Source organism: Asterias rubens, chromosome 1, assembly GCF_902459465.1.
Source record: "Asterias rubens chromosome 1, eAstRub1.3, whole genome shotgun sequence".
Classification (NCBI taxonomy): domain Eukaryota; kingdom Metazoa; phylum Echinodermata; class Asteroidea; order Forcipulatida; family Asteriidae; genus Asterias; species Asterias rubens.
Genome location: NC_047062.1, coordinates 4,836,867 through 4,858,686, shown reverse-complemented (window position 1 = coordinate 4,858,686; position 21,820 = coordinate 4,836,867). Strand labels below are relative to the sequence as shown.

General features: G+C 37.1%; 3 protein-coding genes across 5 annotated transcripts; 1 reads left to right on the top strand and 2 right to left on the bottom strand.

The window, feature by feature from the left end:
* Nucleotides 1-640: 640 nt before the first annotated feature.
* On the bottom strand, nucleotides 641-7,480 carry LOC117307144 (peptidyl-prolyl cis-trans isomerase FKBP2-like). Its single transcript, XM_033791816.1, has 5 exons — nucleotides 7,387-7,480; nucleotides 4,632-4,842; nucleotides 3,862-3,974; nucleotides 3,382-3,464; nucleotides 641-2,408 (listed from the first exon to the last, which is right to left on the bottom strand). Exons 2-5 carry the CDS (start codon nucleotides 4,821-4,823, stop codon nucleotides 2,362-2,364), a joined length of 435 nt encoding a protein of 144 aa, XP_033647707.1. The 5' UTR covers nucleotides 4,824-4,842; nucleotides 7,387-7,480; the 3' UTR covers nucleotides 641-2,361.
* A 172-nt stretch (nucleotides 7,481-7,652) lies between these two features.
* On the top strand, nucleotides 7,653-10,084 carry LOC117307170 (small nuclear ribonucleoprotein Sm D2). Its single transcript, XM_033791842.1, has 3 exons — nucleotides 7,653-7,800; nucleotides 8,277-8,453; nucleotides 8,971-10,084. Exons 1-3 carry the CDS (start codon nucleotides 7,796-7,798, stop codon nucleotides 9,146-9,148), a joined length of 360 nt encoding a protein of 119 aa, XP_033647733.1. The 5' UTR covers nucleotides 7,653-7,795; the 3' UTR covers nucleotides 9,149-10,084.
* A 1,412-nt stretch (nucleotides 10,085-11,496) lies between these two features.
* Nucleotides 11,497-21,341, bottom strand: LOC117307115 (serine/arginine-rich splicing factor 6-like). Of its 3 annotated transcripts, none has more exons than XM_033791786.1 (9): nucleotides 21,256-21,341; nucleotides 19,346-19,469; nucleotides 18,786-18,856; nucleotides 18,528-18,650; nucleotides 17,180-17,218; nucleotides 16,718-16,787; nucleotides 14,252-14,325; nucleotides 13,584-13,694; nucleotides 11,497-12,975 (listed from the first exon to the last, which is right to left on the bottom strand). In XM_033791786.1, the coding sequence occupies exons 2-9, from the start codon at nucleotides 19,463-19,465 to the stop codon at nucleotides 12,648-12,650; spliced, it is 936 nt and encodes a 311-aa protein (XP_033647677.1). In that variant the 5' UTR covers nucleotides 19,466-19,469; nucleotides 21,256-21,341; the 3' UTR covers nucleotides 11,497-12,647. The 3 variants fall into 3 exon arrangements, with proteins under 3 accessions (XP_033647677.1, XP_033647669.1, XP_033647688.1); XM_033791778.1 differs by having other exon boundaries at nucleotides 21,252-21,322; XM_033791797.1 differs by lacking the exon at nucleotides 17,180-17,218 and having other exon boundaries at nucleotides 21,252-21,322.
* Between the last annotated feature and the right edge of the window lie 479 nt (nucleotides 21,342-21,820).

Sequence of the window (21,820 nt, the reverse complement as noted above, 5' to 3'; positions counted from 1 at the left end):
ATTCCCGGAAAAACCAGCCGCGTATTCGGGAAATAGAACACATACAGTACAGGGAGGTGACAAGATTTCGCATTTTGCTCGATTCAAATATGGAATCCGTTATTTTAATCGAACGAATTTTGCAATATTAAGCAATAAAACACAATTTTTTAATAGATAATATATTTATTTATTAACTTTTAATTTTTTTTAAGCAAAACATTATATTGAACTAATAAAAATAAATACAAAAATGGGCCGCAAATACCGAGCCAAATCCGAGTCAGTTTGATAAAATACATTTTTTTCTTTTTTTTTTTTTCTTTAGGGTAACAGGGGCACACAAGGGGTGCACCATTTTTGTCTGGTGGGTACTTCTGGCAAGGTTTGTGCTGGACCTTTTCTTTAAAATAAGCCCATGACCTCAACGGGGGTGCCCCCCCTAAAAAAACACATCAATCAATCAAAAGGTAATTTTAAGAAAATCTGGAATCCAACGCGCTTTTTACCATTCTGGTTATTAATCATAGTTTCTTTTTATTAACCTCAATTGTTTTTATGAAAAAAAGGTAGTAGTTTTGCTGATTACAAAATACTCATTTATCAAACTTGACAATTGTTGCTGAATATAAACCAATAATATTACAAGTGAGACAATACAAACAATCTGCACCATAGAGGAAGACCAAGTCAATTCGGTCTTTTCTTATATTTATTCAATACAAAAACTGATCTCGTAATATATTATTGCTACAATTTGACAATTCTCCTTGATACATTACAATGAATGAATGCAAAATGTAATATATCATAATGTTGTTGAGCTGTAATTGTTTCTTCCCTCCTTGTAAAGAACTCAATCTAATATCAATGTTTTTGTTTATCTCTTTGGGAGACTGTTGGGAGTCACAAATAGAACCTTGTTTACTAAACAATTTCATTGTTTCAAAAAATAGTGTGCAAAATGTCAACAACTGGATATGAATTTGTATCTCTGCTATATAGCATCTGAAAGTCATTGACTGAGCATCGGTGCTTTCCCTTATTCACCCTTTGCATCAACATTACACTCTACTTCTGTCTGCTCGCCATTTTGGGAGTCAAATTTTGGGAATCAAAGTGTGTAAGTTAAGAGTTGCATGGCCTAAAATGTACACTACACCATTATCACACACGGTTACAATGACTCTCAACATGGCACAACCAAGTTTTACACTGATGATGTTAGATAGATTAGATTAGATTTTGTTATTCGTCATGCCCAGCATGAAAATCACTTCCCCGATATTGCACATTAAAATACAGTCATTAAAAATAGCACAAAACACTAATAAAAATATCATATTGCACAAAAAAATAGTTTAAAATACAACGGAATTAATATACATAAAAACAGAAACTAAACTAAGGATGACTTGGAAAGGAAAGGGGGTGGGAAAAGGAGAGAAGGAAGGGTGTAGGAGGGGTGGGAAGACAATACATGGGAACGAGGGAGAGGCCGTAGGTGACATGGATTGGGAAGTACGAAGCAAGTTATCTAATAAAATTGTTGTTAAAATAGAAAATTGCACTGGGTAAGAAGGATAGACGATGACGATTAGTGTTGGATTTGAGTTGACGCAATCTCCCAGACTTATTAAAAACAAAAGGTGTATGAAGTGGGTGGGTATCATCAAGTTGTATACTTTCGAGTTTTGACAATATAGCTGCCGCGTAGATGGAACCTAAGTCTTTTACAGGAATACCAATGAGCTTACTAGCAGATCTAGTGATTCTGTTGATTTTATTTTGATTACCCACAGACAGACCATTCGCCCATGCAATGCAAGAGGACGCAATGACAGACTGAATTACAGCTTTTGTAAAACAACATGATAATATCCCGGTCAATGTTAACAATCTTAAGTTTCCTTAAAAAATACAAACGTTGATTAGCCTTAGAGCATAATTTCTGTGTATTAACATTCCAATTTAAATGGCTATCAATGTGAGTCCCAAGGTATTTATGTTTAGTGACCATTTCAATATCAACACCATTTATGTGTTACAGGCTAAGAGTATGAAAACAAGTATTCTCTGTCGGCTTAATTCAGACATGCAACTTTCTAATTTCAGACATGCAACTCTCTAAAAAAAAAAAAAATGGCTGATACAGTGTTTTCAGTTTTCTAAGGCACTTTTTTGAAAAGAAAAAGAGGAAATCAGCTGATCAGTTGAAAAGTGGCATGCCTGTTATAGGAAGCAAGAGGATTCAAATAGAAAAACCCTACCGAATCATTGCACTAATGCTATCCATGCTTCTAGTTTGAGAATTAAGAAATAAGGCTTGATTTTAAGCTCAGGTGGGGACTGGTTATAGCTCCTCCCTTTGGTCAATTTTCATCAGCCAATTTTCATCAGCTCTACTTCAAAGACAAGAGTAGCACCCCCTGGAAAAAACAAAGCAGGATAGTATTTTTATTATCAACTTTACACGAAGTAAACATTTATGTTAAAGGCACTGGACACGTTTGGTAATTACTCGAAATAAATATTAGCCTAAAAATTTACTTGGTATCGAGCAACAGAGAGCCGTTAAGCCATAGTGAGAAACGACTCCCTTTGAAGTAACATAATTTTTTTATAAAGAGGTATTTTCTCACTCAAATATTTGAATCTGAGAAAGACTCCGGGCCTGAAGGTTTTTTCTAGGGCATCTGAAAGCCAAAAAACTTTGACAACAAGGGTATTTTTTCTTTCTTTAGAGAGGTTTCGCAAGCGTCGGATACACATACAGATACCGATACGTCGACACTTTGTGTGTTCACGTGACGCGTATCCCCGACTATCGTATTTTGAATACACGTTAGCAACGGATACGGGAGCTCATACCTGTAGTACAAAAACGGATACTGTTTTGCAGACTTTTAGTTGTCTTTTTGAATCAGATCAAAAACATTTCCCACAGAATTGCTTTCACTGGTATCGTGCTTGATATATAGACAATTAATAGTCATTTGCAAGCAAAACGATGAGAAAGTGCAGTGTATAAAATGCGGCGTCTCTCGGTCATGTTTGTCAGAAAAACACTCATTATGAATGCGAGCGCACTCAAGTGAAACATGCCTATAGTTTGCGAAACAAAATCCCATACGCGGTTGACGTGAACAAATACGGTTATCATATCCGTATCTGTATCTGTATCCGTACGCTTGCGAAACCTCTCCATTACTCTATTGTAACTTCTATGGGACCAGTTGAGTCCAATTTTCACAGCTTAGTTTATGCATATGTTGGGATACACCACGTGAGAATGGTGGTCTTTGACATATTATATCAAACGTGTCCAGTGCCTTTAAAAGAAAATCATCAATCTGTTTGTTTAGTATACCTCATAACAGATAAAAGGGGAGGGCCACTCACCTTTGATTCTGGGAGGTGATCCTCGGTCTCCATATCCTAGATCAGATGGGATAACTAGTTTTCTCTTTTCTCCAACACACATGCTGAAAATTGTGTAATGAACAAATACAATTATTGCATGCATCATGATCAACAATATTATACACATAATGAATGTTTATGAGTGCAATGGTAATAATAATATCAACACCATTTATAAAGCACCTTTTCCTATGGGTTGCAAAGCACTCAGAGAATAACAAGAAAAAAAACAACAACAATCTGAATGAAATCAAAAACCAAGAGGGAAAACATGAGACCAGGCAAAGCCTGCAGCATTGAGGCAAAGAAAGTCCAGCAAAAGCCGGTCTCTCTATGACGAGAACGTGCAAATAAGATACAGATGCACTAGCAACTTGCTTATTACCAAGGAAACTAAATTGAACACCTTCCAACAGGTGTCACCAAACCAATTAAGCCCTAAAGCTACTGAATACTCACTTGAGTAGTCCCTCGTCCCAGCCTTTGATCACCTGGCCTGCGCCAAGAGTAAAAACAAACGGACTCCCCCTTGGAATGCTGCTGTCAAACTGGGTTCCATCTTCTAGTGTGCCCTGGATTTAAACAAATACAATAAATTAAAGGACCACAAAAAACAAAGAAAGTCAAGAGATCAAATTGGAAACAAATCTTAGGTTAGAAACATTTATTGGCTGATGGCTTAGTAATTAATTGGACTTAAAATAAACCTCAATATCAGAACCTGAAAAACTTCCAACTGGATTTTACAAGTTCAGCTGAGAAACACCAACGTGTCCAAATCTCTGCAGCACCCATATGATGTCAATACAAAACAGACCACCAGTGCTGTAGCTAGACCAATTTTAATGGTGGGCTCTAAATAAAGTTAAGTCCACAAAGGGTGAATGGTTCGGCTCATAATAGTCCAAAACCCCAGTTGCTGTAAAGATGGTGTGTATCAGGACCTTTCTAAATATAATAATTAAAATAATTTTTTGAATTTCTATTGCTCTCTCTCCAGAACCAGCCTATTCTTCTTCCAAGTAAAGTGCAGACTTATGGCATGAATATAACGCACTGTGATATTGGGGCACATTACAGTCAAAATGCCCTAAGAAAAAATTACACCGAAACAAAATAAGCAAAATAGAAATCAAAGCCTTATAGACAAAACAGGTGCATGAACACCATAGGTAGGATAATTCATTGGCAAGTCATGATCTAGAAAATAATGGTTTTCTCTTCCTTACTGTGTAATGCATATGCAAGGAATCACCAACTTTGGATCTCCGGTCACAGTTCTCCACCTTCTTCGTGACGTCGATCTGGAGCTTCTTAGGCTTGTCACCAGCCTCAACCACCACCACAACAACAACAACAAGACCGGCGATGAGGATGAATGTAACTATCCCAGCAGTCAGCGCCACCTTTAAAGATACCATCTTTGAAATTGCTCTTCAACTAAAAAAACAGATGTTTTATTATATTAGTAATGTCAAAATGAATGATTAATAACAAATTTGGACCTTTACTTGGTGTGATCATCATAACCCTCGAGATTAAAGGAACATGACCAAGAGCTATGATATATTATTCCAGATTCCCAGTATAGACCTTTACCAGTGCCCAATTTCATTAATGCAACGTCTTATTATGGTCAGACTGTTGTAATAAAACGATGGTTAGACTATGACAATAAAATTACGTCTAAGTAACGTCTGGTCAATGACGTTACCATTAAGTTATAAATCTACCTAAAATGTAACGTTCATTTTCGGTTACATTTTAGTTATCATAGTCATGACCATCTTACGACGTCCATACCAGGTTATTAATTTACGTTTGATTCTTGTCGCCAATCTGACGTTGTATTTATAGTCACTTTTTGGTAATCTGACATCGCGACTCAAAATCAACCATAATATGACGTCAGAAAGACGTCGTGTGCCTGCTGGGTTATTTATATTGATGATATTATTTATAATCATACATTTATCTACGCAACAGGGATCATTGTTAATTCGGTTGGGAAAATTAATCAGAACTTCGGACAAATTGTACTGGGTTGGAAAAAAAAGTTATGAAACACGTATTTTTGTTTGGTTAACATTTTTGTTTAGTTTCGAAGAGAGATACTCAGAACTTGCACAAATATGTATTTGGGTTAAAAGTAATGAACCAATCTATTTTTTCATTGGTTTGTTTGAATAAGTTGTAGTTTTGTTTCCCTGAAAAATAGAATAAGAACTTACGCAAATTTGTATTTTCTATTGGGTTTAAAAAGTCATGAACCAATTCATAGTTTATTGGTTTGTTTAAATTAGTTTTTGTTTTGTTTCTATTGGATTTAAAAAGTCATGAACCAATATTTTTTAATTGGTTTGTTTTAATTAGGTGTTTTTTTGTATCAGAACTTACGCAAATTTGTATTTCTATTGGGTTTATAAAGTAATGAACCAATATATTTGTTATTAGTTTGTTTCATTCAATAGTTTTTTTTTTAACAGAACTTATGCAAATTTGTTTTTTTATTGGGTTTAAAAAGTCATGAACCAACATATTTTTTATTGGTTTGTTTCAATAGTTTGGGTGTTTTTTAATCAGAACTTAAGCAATTTTGTATTTCTATTGGGTTTATAAAGTAATAAACCAATAAATTTTGTATTGGTTTGGTTAAATAGTTTGGGTGTTTTTTAATCAGAACTCGCGCAAATTTGTATTTCTATTGGGTTTACAAAGTCATGATCCAACATATTTGTTTGCTTTAAAAAGTGGATCTGAATGATTTTACGCAGAAACTAGAGGAACATAGAACATCGTTTCCTATCGCTTATAAAATCACGCCGCACGGGAATTCTCCGTTTCGGCATACAATGTACGTTATACGGTACGAGTTGACTTGGGACCTTGTTGACTTGGGTACGAGTTCACTCGGGTACGAGTTGACTTGTTGGGTACGAGCTGACTTGGGTACGAGTTGACTTGGGTACGAGTTGACTTGGGTACAAAATTTTGGGTACGAGTTGACTTGGGTACGAGTTGACTTGGGTACGAGTTGACCTGTTTCGATTTATTTCATATCAAATGAAAAAGTGGTGGCGCCATACGGAAACTTTTCCAAACTAGTTGCTACAATAAATACAAACAATTTATTGTTCTACTTTCGATTCAATTGTTAGGCCTTAAAAATAGATAATAAAACACTAGTTTCTTTTGACTCAAGATGAGCAGACTGTTATTATCAAGTCAGAACGTGGAAATTACCAAAAACAAGATCGGGCAGCTTTCCCCCAACCATATTGCTCCATGCCCCAACCAAGACGAAACATAATTAGAGCCCCGGCCTATCATATCAAACTTATTGTAACACACGCCCTCTTGTGGTGGAACATTATGGAAACACGTTTCTGTCGTTGCTCTCTATTTTTGTACAATACCTCCGAAACTATTCATCCGATTTAAAAAAAAAATTAAAATGTAAGCAAGAGGAGAAAATGCTCCTGCCTGCTTTAAAGTGTCATAGTTGTGAGTTGTACAAAATGTGAGGTATGATTTAATATATTTCGTTCTTTTTTTTCGGGGCTGTGACTGTGTACGTGCACGTGAAATCAACTTGACGGAACTGCCTAATTAAAAACCACATTACACATAGAACACTAAATAAAGAGAGAGTATTATAGTATTATATTACCAAAGCAAAGCTATGATAATATGAAGTAACAATAAAACAATACAATACAATGGCCAATGTTTAAAATTATAAGAACAATCAAGAATACTTGAAAAAGAGACAATTACCTGAAACCATAGCATAAAATAGAGCAAGGAAGGAATGAAGTGGCACTAAAAATAAAAATTGATGTTTAAAAATTCTGAGAACCACCAAGAAAAATAGACAACCTAAATAAAAAGCTCAACAGTTAGGCAACAAACATAGGAAAAAAGGGAAATGCTTATGTTTTTTTGTTTTCCCCCAAATAATAATATAACCATGGAGGTCCTTACCTTCCGCAGTTTAGTAGCTCCCCGCGGCCAGCACAAAAACAAGAGCACCAACAAAATACACGTAGCGGTCGGTACGGTTGTTTTTGGTACTTACTAAAACCTGAGAAGGAGTATTTCAATTATGAAACATACCCAGACGTCTATTATACAAAATATACGTGCCGATGAAAGAACATAAACGTAGCCAGACGGTGTAATGTTTGTATCAACCTCGTTCTTTCGATACTTCGCTCGGGCAATAACACAAAACAAGGACAAGCGATCGGCATGCAGTGTGTGTTGTGTGATGTGCCAGGGGTTTGCGCGTAGTTCGTTTTGATGATCGTTTAAGTGCGTTACTCAAACGTTACATTCATCGTTCGCAGACGACTTAATCATCTTTGAAATCCACTGCATCTGACCCTTCAACATGTCGTAAGTTGTATTTTTTTGTCAACAATGTGTAATGAGGGTATATGGCTTTATTGTGGCATATTTATTTATTTGATTTAAGCTAAATATAGACCAAAAATATGGGGGTTTCTGAAGAAAAACAATGGCAGATAAAAAAATTAAAATGTGCATGTTAATATACGCTCTGCTCTTTTTATTACACATGGCGGGGAAGCATTCAAATGCATCCAAACCCCTATTTATTTGGGATAAAGGTAAAATATGAGTGAATGTAGTTCTCTATAACAAACTTGGCCACACCAGTGGGGCTATTACTTGGGTGAATCATGCAACATTACCAACATGAACAAGAACATTTTACAACCTACGTGAACGTCAGTTGCACATTTTGGTTCAACAAATGGAAGTTCAGTTGATTGATTGGCCCTTAAATTAAATCATAAATGGGGCTATATGGCAATGACCACATTTTTTCCTGCTCTTCTCCCTCCCTTTAGGTTATTAACGAAACCAAAGAGCGAGATGACATCAGAGGAGCTCGCTAAGCGAGAAGAAGAAGAGTTCAATACAGGACCATTGTCTGTCCTTACACAGTCCGTCAAGAACAACACACAAGTTTTAATCAATTGTCGAAACAACAAGAAACTACTTGGAAGAGTCAAGGCATTTGATAGGTAATTTAACAGCTAGCCACCACCACCATTAGCCCTCTTTGTTTGGATTACTTAGTGTTATGGCTCTCTTTGCACATCAGTCTTATCATTCAATGGCGACTGTAGACCATGGAGGATGGATAGACCATTGTTATTAAAGAAAGCCATAAGCTCATAACAATCTATATAAATATCTGGGGTTTTCCCTCCCACACCTATAACATGAAACTTCTTCTTTGTCTTTTCTCGAAGCTAAGGGGTTCTGTAGAAAAGACCACTTTTCTGAGAATCCTTTGCTTCAAAGGTGCACAACCAGAATTATTAAATGAAATTAAATGAATTTATGTGCACTCAATTTCTGTATGATTGACAGGTATGCAAATCCATATGTAGCATGTAGTAAGTTTTTACAAGGTGCTGTCTGTGGTGCAATCTGTATTTGGTATTTTTTATTTACTGTTCCCTTTACTCATTATATTTCTTGATTTCTGCGGTGTGTTTACAGCCTTTTCATCAAAACTTTCCAATTTACTTTCAGACATTGCAACATGGTACTGGAGAATGTGAAGGAGATGTGGACAGAAACACCAAAAGCCGGTAAAGGGAAGAAAAAATCCAAACCTGTCAACAAGGATCGTTATATTTCCAAGATGTTCCTGCGAGGGGATAGCGTTATCCTAGTGTTGAGGAATCCTCTGGCAACAGCGAAGCAGTGATGCACAAAGGGATGAGAAACTGTTGTTAGACAAATGAACGATCACGAAAGACTTTTATGGCAACCATGGCTCATGTTTCTGACTTGAATGGAGTATGCAAGTTGGATTTGTGACCTAGTGAAGCATTGTGTTCTGTGAATTTGCCAGTCGGCTATAATTCACCGGTTTTGCTATTTTCATTTTCATTTCCAACAGTTCTACAGTTATCTGTATACTCACTTGTTCAAAAGAAGGGAATGAACTGCTTTTGCAAAATAAACAACAGAAAGCTCAGAACTTTTGAGGTCAGGGGATGTAAGCTGAAGAAGACTTGCTTTTGTAAATACATGTACATTGGATTTGTACTAGTGTTTATGTAAATAATTGTGTTAAGTAACTGCTTATGTTTATTGTTAGTGAGTGTGTCTTAACTCAACTCGTGGTAGACTTAAAGAAAAGGGATCATGTATTTTGTCAGGTCAAGGTTTTCAATTTGATATTGTGTACAAAAGCAATGAGGATGTCAGTCACTAAAAAGAGAACCAAAAAATACATGAATTGTAGAAGGTACAATGCGCTAGACTTGGACTTTTTTAAGTACAGCAGTTTTCTTGCAAAGAAGTCTGCTTGCATAGAAAATGCAAGGGGTGCCAAATGCTAGTAGAATAACTCGGAACCGGAATCACTAGGTGAGTTATGGTCATTCTTCCAGCTGTATGTCACACCTAGGTGCAGTTGGTTTTCCAGATGGTGTAGGATTTGACATGGAAGAAATAATGGCTTTATTTTGTTTATCTTCATTCTTGCATCAGGCTTATATTTTAGTGTTTCATACAGTTGTATTCGATTGGGTACAATTCTCATTACTGTACATGTAGTGAATTATTTTACTTAATAACTTTTGTTTCAAACTGAAAATAATGACCTGGTGATTGAGATTAAACTAAATAAATTCAAGCTCTGTATGCTTTGTGTGTTATTTTGTATAAAGCCAGACTGGTACAAAGATCACTTTAATTACCCCCCCCCCCCACACACAAAAATTTATATTTATATATACATAACATGTATATATAAATAAATAAGTAAATAAATAAACAAATTATGGATTTCTGGTTTTCAACTTTGAACAAAAACCTATAACACTTCGTCAGTGTGGGTGCAAGTATTCTTTTCAAAAGAATGACTGAAAACCAGGATCCAAATATTGCAAGTGGCAACTTGAAAAAGTATTTCCCACCCAACTTATATATGTAATTACCCCCCCCCCTCTGTAAATCTTTAAAAAAAATCTCTGATCTTCCCTCGGTGTCACAGTATGGAAGGTGTCGTGGCACCTGTGGTAACTTCTTTCCCCAGACACTTAAATATTTCCATCCACCCATTATTTCATGACTTCTATACAGGAACCTACCCAAGCTCTCAGCAAAAATCAGACGCAGAAGAATGTGTTTTGCTGGCCACTGCTACAGGAGCAAATCAGTGTCCAATATTGTTCTGTGGACCCCTAAGCATGGGAGGAGGAAATCTGGTAGACAGGTGTCAGATGCAATTGTGTCCGCCATGCAATATTGTCCACTCCCGACACTTTTGCATATGCAATCGTGTCCGTACATGTATGTGCGCGTGTAAGCGAGCGTGCATGCACTGAACCTACATAATATGCAGCAGGAATATTCACGTATTTTATGATTGCAGCGATTACCCAATGGCCGAACATTTCCCATGTCATTCATGACATGCAATTAAGCTTGTAAAAAATGGCGAACATATTCTGTCGACCAAGGGCGTTTAATTTACTGCAAGGACGGTTTTGCACGGGGCGGACACAACTGCGTATGCAAATGTGTCCGGGCGGACACAATTGCATTATGGAGCAGTGTCCGGACGGACACGATTACATATGCAAAATCGTCTGGCGGACATTATTGCATATGCTCCGGATAGTATTGCATAGAGGACATAATTGCATGCGACACCAGCACCGACTTTCTCAAAAAACACCACGGGACTTGAATCAACAGATTTCAAGTCAGCAATGGGGGACAGAAAGACTTGGGGAACCATTGTGATTCGAGGACACCACTCGACTTAAGCACTGCAAGCATTATTTCATTAATGCAAGGCGTTATCTTCAATTCGTAAAACATCTCCCATCCTCACCGTCACAGTATGGAACTTTCATGTATGGGACCTGTGATGGCTTCTTTCTCCCAGACACTTTGACATGTTCGTCCACTCATTATTATTATTTTGAATAAAAATGAAAGGTATTGAAACTTTGAATCCTTCCTGAAGTTGCTAACTTACAGAAGTTTGAATCGGACACATCTAACAAAAAGAAATTAATTTCCTAAAATCACAAAAAATTCCAAATACATTTTAAGTTTATTTTCACATACACAAACAATATCAGTCACAATGAGACAGTTAAATTTGATGAAAAAGTGAATAGAATTAACCAACTGAAAAATAGTATTTATTGACAAGTACAACCTAAAGGAATCCACTGTAGTTTTTCCTATATCACCATTGATTGAGATTTTAGAACTTATCGCCCGAAAGCCTGTTTGATTTCAGATGCAAACCATGCATTCTGTTATAATAAAAACACATCCATACAGAAATCATTAAAATAAAAAAAATGTACCAAACATGTTCCAAGTCATTAAGAAATTTGCCTTTCAAGTTTGGAATACGTCAAAAGAAGAGATGAATGAAAATGGCTACCAAGCAAGTTTTTAATGTGATTTCTTCTTTTAAGAGAAAATAAATTGGCACAAATTCGACTGTTGCGCCGATTCCCTTAAAAACTTTTGTTGCCCGTTACTCATGTACTGATAATATTCCTGCTCATCTTTCACACATTGTAATGAATGAAACAAAACATAAAACTGATACTTAATAACAGAAAGGAGACAAAATCACTTAATGTACAGCTTTAAAAAGTGCATGAACACCACCATCACATTTCCCCCCCCCCCCAAAAAGAAAAAAGAATTTATTGGTTTGCTTTATACCATACTTTCCTTGCTTTATAGTTGGATAAAATAACCATGAAATCATTTTATGAAAAGAAACTCTACAAAAAATGCCATTATTTTCTTTGCAATTACATGTATGTTGTAGAGACGAATCTATTCATTCCCCTATGTAATTTTTGATGTTATAGTATTACATGAAATTGAAAACGAACATTATCAATGCCTTCCTCTTGAACAAAACTACCAAGTTAATCCTTTTCATTTAAAAATATTATTTCTACACCAAAATTGACATTACAACCAGATCGTCCGTTCACCTTGACCCTTTAATCATGGGGGCAGTAATGTCATAAACAAAAACTTGGATATAATACACAAATAACATGGAAATAGTCCAATATTTTGACCCTAGTCTTTAATATTAACATTGAACATTAAGGATCTTGGTACAACTATTTGTTTGCACACCCTTCTTGAATGTACCATTTGCATATCTGTACTGAACCATTACAATGTACTCAAGCTATCCGACTTCCTTAGTCGCAGGGGCTGTGTGATCTTGACTTTGAGTGGGAACGGGATCGAGAACGGGATCGTGGGGAGCGGGATCTGGATCTAGATCTGGATTTTGATTTGCGCGGTGATACACTACACCTTGGTGACTTAGACTGGCTACGTCTTGCACTCTTGCTTCGGCTACGACTCTTGCTGTTGCTCTTGCGGTCCCTTGAGCGAGATCTGCTCCTGGAGCGGCTTCCAGATCGTGAGCGTCTGGAGCGAGAATGACGGGGTGAGCGAGAACGAGATCGGCGAGGTGAGCGGGAACGAGATCTAGATCGAGAGCGACTACGAGTATAACTTCTCCTGTGGATAAAATACATTAAACAAATAAGAAAAGGGAACAAACCTTCGAGTGTTTTTGCATTTGGATTGGTTAACGACTGGTCATATGGGGGTGTATTAACATCTGATATAAAGACTGGCTCTATGAACTGGCGACTAAATGACCCAAGCATTTTGTTGTCTAAAAGCTTTTATGCACATGCATGTTTTCTTTGTATTTATCAATTTTAAGGGAGCTGTTACACACATGCACCCCACATTATAATGCTAAGCATGAAGCTAAACACAAACCGTAATTACATATTTCGAATCTTAATTTCTTCAGAATTCACAGTTCATAGTCAGGTTCTTGAAAATATGCAAAAAAAAGTCAATAATGTGACAACTATAAGAAGACACGCAAAAGTTTAACACCCTAGAACATTATAATAACATTTCTAAAATAAAAAAACCCACATTATTTAATGGAGACTTAAGTTGGTGTTTTGGACAGCCACTCGTCAGCAGACTGTTGTTCACTAGTAATAAACATACAATTCTCTCGAAGATTGTTGTTCACTATTAATAAACATACAATTCTCTCTGGATTTGTGAAACCTTTGGAGAGATATTCTAGAAAAACAACTTACTTCTTCCGTGGAGTATCTTCCATTATCTTGATGTGTCTTCCACTCAACTCGGTTCCGTTTAGCTTTTTGATAGCATTGTTCATGTCGTTTAAGTTGTTGAATTCGACAATGCTGCATGAGAAACAAGATACAAAATTAACAACTACAACACATAAGGATCAAACAAATGAATAATAGTTTACATTGAAATTGCATTCTTTTGGGCTGAACAAAGTCAAGTTTTCAAAACTAGACATGCCACCTCCAGATTAACAAGCCAGTGTTCTACAGACTGAGCTATTGAGCCCTTTGGTGGTGTTGGCAGTCTCCCTATTTTGTAAATATTTTCGTTCAGGGTACCAGTTAGAAGCTATTTAAACCGTTCCTGAATGTCAGGAATCAAACGTAAATTTATGCTACAACCTGGGAAGCGGTAGCAGAGGGTTACTTAATAGTTTAAAAAGAAATTCATAATTGAAACAGCTAGAACATTTTTTAACAATGACTGCTTTATCTATTTGAGTCAAGTGTCATTCAACACTGCTTTATGCAGTGTCCCAATTCTCACTGAATAGGTTTTTCCCATTTGAAATGAAATTCCAGACTGGGCCGACTTTGGTCCATGCAGTGAGCAAAATCAGGGAGCAATCAGTGAGCAAAATTAATCTCATTGTGAACATATAACATACCCTTCATTTTTGCGCTGTTTGTGGGCATCTGCAAAGGTCACTTCACCAGCCTGACGCATGTAATCTTTCAGATCCTACAGCAAGGAAACATATGGGTACAAATACCAATCAAAAAAAGGACATCAAAGACAATTTTGAAAGTTTACATCCAGAGATTATGCAACTTTTTTTTGGGGGGGGGGGGGGAGGGAGGGTGGCAACATAAAAGGGTTTGAGAGATCTTATTCGAGCCAAGGAGATGGTGTCATGCTGATAAGCGATCACTTTTGGTTGCATGCTATAAGTGACAATATTTGGAATAAGGGCAAACTTGGTTTATTTTACAGGAGCACGCCAGGTACATATCTAGGGAAGGAATACGATACAAATGAATAACGCACAACAAAATAAATAAAAATCAAACAATCTCACAGTAACATGTTTTTTTTTGGTCTTTAGAAGACTTATCATGAAAATCAATTCTATTTCATGAACACAACTGATAACAAAAATAATATCCTTTTTTATTTTCATAAAAAGGTTCATGTTACCATGGGATTGTAATAATTTGGTAAAGGAACAAAAATCAGGGTTGTTAATGTAAAGAACACCAGGAAATGTTGTCCGCACAGTAGAATAGAATAGAATAATGTATTATTGTCACTTGTAACGAGAGAACGCAAAACCGTGTCGCCATACAACGGCCCAATCTTTTGAAGTCGGTAAACAATGTAAACACAGTAAACAATGTTATGTCTTCACTAATTGCAAGTATTTTTTAAAGTTTTAGATTATGTAGTTCATGGTGTTCATTACAATAACTGATCACATTAGTAATAAATATGCCTGAAACAAATGAAAATGTTGGCTGGAGCTATCCTTGGAGCAATCTAGAACATCGTTGATGATCTCGGATGGCGTAGTCCAGCAGCCTCCTTCAGCAACAAGATTGCCTACCCCTTAATTCAACTGATTAAAACACAAGCTCATTGATCACCAAGAGAGAAAGAACACATGAACATGTAGTAAGGAAGTACTGTCAGTCAGGCAAAGAAACTTTGGTAACAAAAAATAAAAAGTTTGCAATTAAATTCTTGCATATTTCATCCTTACCCTGAACACCCATCAAGATTCAAACTATTTATTAAAAATGTTTACTTTCCCAAACTAAAGACGTCTCCCTTATGGTTGTTCATGTGCTCTATCTTAAAAGTGACTGTGGACTCCCTGATGGTTTAACATTACTATACCTTCCACAGATAGTAAGGCCAAGCTCTCATCAGCCATCGATATTTACTTGAGAGGGGCAGCTACAAGACCCATGAGAGAACAGCCAGACAGAGAGGCACCCCTCGGGGGTGGGTCACACTTTATGCAAAACAGCCAGCCAGCCAGCCCAGCTTCAGCACAGATTGGCCCAGGTGGTGGTAACCATCAGTAGAATTTCAACCCAATAGAAATTGGGATTGATGAGCAGTTGGAGAAGGACACACAACTTTCTTTTGCATTCCTCCACATAAATGCCAAGGAGGTTTTTCCCCGATTGTTTTTGCACCTTCATGGTTTCATTTTCAAATTTCTAGAGAAGGTGATCAATGCCAAAATGTATATTTCTATATTTCAAATGAAGGTTACCAAAATTTTGAGATGTCGTTTGAAACAGTTGACATGTTTTGAATTGCAACCAACTTAGTACAATTGACCAATTTCTTAGGAAAAAAGGTGTAACGGTTCTACTGTTCTAATTTTGTTTACTGTTCTTTTCTTTCACTTCAAAGTTTTCACATCGTACTTTTTTTTCTTCAGTGCTGATCTTTTGGCTAAAAACATAGATTCTTCATGTGTGAAAAAATAACGTTGGATATTTTAGGGGGCCACAGTTTCGGCCGAAAAAACTTTGCATAGAACATCCCTCGGGGGAAGATGTACAGCCAGCCCAGGGCGGTCGTCCAACCAGAACTGCCAAAAGGATTAAGCCATCTGCCTGCTCGTTTCTCTCTACACACAATGGGGGGATGGTTAAGGAGCATGAGGCGGAGGACGCTTCAGCAGCCACAGCCCTGTTTATTCTCGGCCCTCAGAGAGCGATAGACCATCATCATCTGCCATGACCTAGACCTTTTAAGCCCTTCGTTAGTGGTACAAGGGGGGTACCTTCCCTCAGATAGAGAGACAACCCTCAGTGCCTTACATGGACATCTCAGTCGCTAAAATAGTGCTGAAGAAAGGACAACATTGCATTGGTCAGTTGGCCACTTGTTTTACCATACAATATCAATATAGTCTTTTGAGGGCTTTAAGAAAATAAGACAATGACTGTTTTTTCAGCCATTCCCAGAAGTCAGGGCAAGTTAAGGAAGAAAGGTCTAAAAATCAATCGGGTAAGCTGGACAAACGATTGCAAATGATGAAGTTCATTATAACCACTGGATGGTATGTATTGTAATGTGTGCCAATTATGAACAGAACAACAAACTGAAATCATACCTGCCAACTGACACGACTGGAGAGATTATCAACGATGACACGGAAATCAGTGCGTACAGGTGGACCGTATCTGAAAATATGCCACAAAAATTCAAATAATGTTATCGTGATCATGTTCTTGCAAAATACATCTTACAGGGAGGACAACAGAATGCTCATTTGGTAATACACATAATCATCATGTGTGTGTGTGTGTGAGTGTGTGTATATATCCCCTTGTGGACCTACACCAGGGTGGCACATTTCATGAATTGGATGGATTTAAGCTTAGATGGATTAGTAAATCAGGGTAACTAATCTTTTAAAGAAAATTGGTGGCGACATTCTTCATGTTACAAGGATTGGTCAGGTTTTCAAAACCACAACAGATTCAATCATGTCAAACCTTTAAAAGCACCTTAAATTATAATGCAATGTTTATTTCTTACTTATTTTGAGAAGAATAATTTTTGAGTGTCTCACCTAGAAGATCGACCAGAAAAAGACGCTGAGCCGTTATGACTGAAGGAACAAAGGGAAAATATACATTATGTTTGCATTTCAGGGGTAGTCGGCTTTATCTGCCTAAGTCACATGCTGCTTCACAGGTTGAAATCTCAAATAAGCAAAAGGACATGCTTTTTCTTCAATCATCTGTAACAACATTTTTTTTTTAGCTGAATAACCCCAATGTGCATATCACTGATCTTCAAAAGTTGTGGAAGAAATGGCCCACTTTCTCAAAAAAGAAAGAGCAAGTCTACAAAACGCTTCAATATCAATTTAACAGAGTGATGAAAAGCATAACATCAGAGGTTCTGTTTCAGTAACCCAACTTTGAGAAGAAACATCACGATCAGTTAGGGGTAATTTCAGCATTTCCCCTTCGTTCTGTTCAGCCATCCAGGTCATCTAGGGATATATACACACCACACACTCCTATTTTGAAACTCCTTTTAAACTGTTGCTTTTAAAAGAGTATTTTAAGTGGCTGCCCATTGACAATGATTCATGATGTGGCCCAGATAGTCCACACAATCAGGAACAGTTTTCGTGCATACAGAAATGCTTACAAAACACATCACCAGGAATGCCATGTCTGTTGAAAGACGCCATGTTTTTCTTGGCTGATAAAGCCTTTCACCTAAAACTTTACACATTTTAAGCCAACTTATAATTTCGTGGTTAGCATAGAAATATGTAGATGAATCTGTCACAGCAAGATAGTTAGTTACTTCTTCATTTATTGCTTGAACACGTCTAAAGCTTCAAATATTTTTTTTTGTAAGCTTGAGTGATACTGTGTTTTTAACGTCCATGATAAGTCATCAAATTTTCTTTGTGGTGTAAATGGTTTATTGCTCCAAATGGAGAGTAACTACACTCATCAGCTGTGTATTAAAAGTAAACAGTTACACAATGGATTTACTTTAAGGCATTATACAGGATTGGTAGAGATGACAAAGTAGTCACAGAGTTCATGTTTTATTATGTAAATGACCAAAGCATGAAATAGCAAACCTGTGAAAATATTGCCTTCATCCATTGTGAGTCGAGAGCAAATAGTGAAAAGCCATGCACAATTGTCAGCATGTAGTAAACACACTGTCCTTAATTCCGGTTTTATCAGCCGTTACTTTTTTCCTCATTTTTAGATCCAGTTTTTTTTCTGATTTTAACTTCATAATGTAGGGAAATTTTTCCATAATTCGCTAAGCTTTCAGAGATTTTTTTTTAACAATTATGTTTTTTATCCCTACCAACCTGTAGTATACCTTTAAAAGTAAATGCAACAATAAAGATCAACAAAGAAGATGACTGTATTCCTTACTTGTCGATCCAGCCTGGTCTTCTGTCACTGCCACCTCTATCCCTACCCCCTCCTCTATCATTAGAACCTCCGTAGCGATCATCTCTTCCTCTGGCTGGTCCACGTGCATGCTCAATAATCACCCTGTACAAAAAGATAACAATAATCTTTACATAAAAATTGCGTTGGCAGTTATCCAATGGCTTGTTTTGAAATACTTTTTTTTATAAAAGTTAATGAATAAATTTGCATAAAAAAGTGATTTCCTTGAATGCTCACCGTTCACCGCAAAGTTCTCTATTGTTTAAGTCATAAACTGCATCCTCAGCATCTCTGCGATCATCAAATTCCTGGGGGAAAAGGAAACTTATTTAGTAATGTTTTCCTTGCAGATTTACTTTATAAAGCCATTCAGCCTCAGCTTGGTAAGTTCCACCTATGTTTAGTTACAAGCTGGTTGTGTAAGTAACTAAAGCTAAGATCATGCGCCTGAAATTGCAAATATCTCATTTTTAGCCTCGACAGTGTAGTTCTTCAGAGCATCGGAAATGAGATAACAACTCTATCAAGGATAGCAACCAAGGACTACTTTTTTTCTTCAGAAACTCCATTAAATTGCCAATCATGCCAAATTTCCTCTAGTACAAGGGGCACTTTTATGGTGGAAAATGAAAGCAGAGGGCACTACAGAAAAAGCACAGGCCACCACTGCAATTGCTGTGGATGTTGAGTGCTATTTCAAGGCCTTGTTTAACCATTTGAATGATCGTAAGTTTGAAAAATTGCTTCATTGCTTCATTGTTAATAAACAAATGATTACTGGACTGTACAATACTTACCACAAAGCCGAAACCATTCTTGAGATTGATCTCTCTGATGTGGCCGTAGTTCTTGAAAAATCTTTCAATGTCTTTTTCCCTCGCCTGATAGCTCAGACGGCCAATATATACTCGGCTCATCTTGCTGTGAGCAGAAATAAAATCATACAAATAAAAACCTTTTACAAAATTAATTAATTTGGATAGTACGGTTCTCCTGTAGATTTTTATCATGCTTGTGCAATAATTTTTTGCCATTTTTAAACTGTAGTTTCTCCATATTCTTTGTGATTTTGTTTACTTTTATAGTATTTCTTTGTTTTCTTCGGTTGTTTGCCTGTAGTTGTGCTTGTCCCTTGTCGTTTGGTTTTTGATGTGAGAACAAGGGTCCCCAATGAAAATGGCTTTGCTCTCTCAATTCAAAGATGAAATTCCATTGAATGTACAAAAACAAATCCAAACATGGTCTTGGACCTAGTGCCCCTTCAAAAAGTGCCCCATCATAGACTTTCTCAATGGAAGTGCCCTTTGTAACTCTCATGATTAAAGGATTTGTAACTTTTTGTAAGACAAAACATTATGTTCACAGATGAGAAAAAAACAAGTCACAAATGAATTTGGGTCTCAGTGAGACAAAAATTATTTTTAGCATGTAAAAACGTATTAACCAGTTATGGTAAAATACGTTTACAAAACAATAGAGGGTGGGCGTCATGTAATGACCTTCAACTGTGCACTCACTCATGACAGTGTAACGAAGGTCTTCACTCGATGCCCGCCCTCTGTTGTTAGTTAGTGAGTAATCTACCCGTACCATAATGACGCGCCGAAACATGGTTTTTAAGCCAAGATGGCAACTGATCGCCGTGTTACTTTGCCATGTTACTTCGCTTTTTCTGAATAAAATTTCAGACTTTTCGTGAAGATGTGCATTGACATTTCTGTATTTTAAAGCTTTGGTTTGCGGTTTTGGAGATTATTAAACTTGTTGTCAGCGTGTTGACGGCACTCTGGACTTGTTGTCGGCTTGTTGTCAGCTTTTAATAAGGACCCATTTAACCCTGTACAATTCAATCCTGGTTTGTAACACACCAGCTTCGCGGTCGGGAGTAGGGCAACGCTATCGCAACTAGTATGCACTGGCAACTTAAAATCGTGCAGGATTGGATTAGCACGACTAGCGCCCGGACAAAATGTAACAGCGCGGAGCACCGGCAAAGGGAACCCTGCGCCCCCCCCTCTCCCTCCAAAACAATTAATAATTTGTGGGCCTCATCTCTTCTTCTTGCACCCTAACACACACAAAAAAAACAGTTAAAATGTGGACCTCATTCCAATCCCCCCCCAAAAAAAAAAAACTTTCCATACGACACCACCGATTTTCCACTCATTTAAACAATTAGGGATATCTCATGTAGGTAAATTAGAATGATACTTTATTATCTCATATTCAAATGAAAAAGTGGTGGCGCCCCATATGCATATGGAAACTTTTCCCCAAAAATTTATTTAAATGTGAGCCCCCCCCCCCCCCCCGGCTCATCATGCCCTTTTTTTACCCCTTCTTATTTTCATAACAGATCTAGCAAAAAACAAAAGTAGCATTTTTATTTATTCAACAGATACATACTAAGTAAGGTCCCTAGGAATCATGAACGTAAACCGTGGATATATAAAAAATAGGACGCTACGCGAGCCGAGCAACCAAGGACTGTCCGGCGCGGCCACGGCGGTTGCGTTCTCTGTCTAGCTGAAGCTTCCAACAACAAACAGCAACCTGCTGAAAAATAATGACTTAAGATAGCTTAATAACAACAAGTTGGAACAACAATGAAAACATTTGAAGGCAATAAACACATATAAATACAGTGTTGTTTAAAGAAATACATAAAATAAGATAAACATATGAAAAATAACGTTTCCTTACACACTTCAACTTGCAGCAAACGTTGAATCCAGCTTCTCTCACGCTTCGCAAATATGGCGTCTAATGATGCCCCTCGGTGCGCAAGCGCAGATAGTGCAACAAAATCTGCCGGGTTTCACAAATCCTACATCAGGGGCAGTCAGCGCAGCAAAACCTATGGTGGCCCTGAAACAACATCAGTCGCAAATCATTTTGTGCATAGCAACTGGCCCGGTTTTTATTTTTGGCACGAAGATTATCTAACCACGCAGTTCTACCTGACCCTTTCCCACCTATTTTCTTCACATCTCCAATATTTATTCTCCAGGCAGGCAAAACAAGAAAATATATATAGATCTAAACATGGAGGTCTAAATCTTTGTATGAGAGTGCCAATAGTTTCCGAACAGTCGCCATTATTTTACAAGTATCCGATAGGCCTAATAAACCACTAAAGCGGGTACTACCGTGAGAGCAAGAGTATTACTTATCAGGCCCTTTCTCTAAACTTTTAAATTTGAGTTAAAAGAGAAAATTATAGAGTTTGACCGTGAGCCTGCTACACCATCTGACCTATTATTATTTATTTT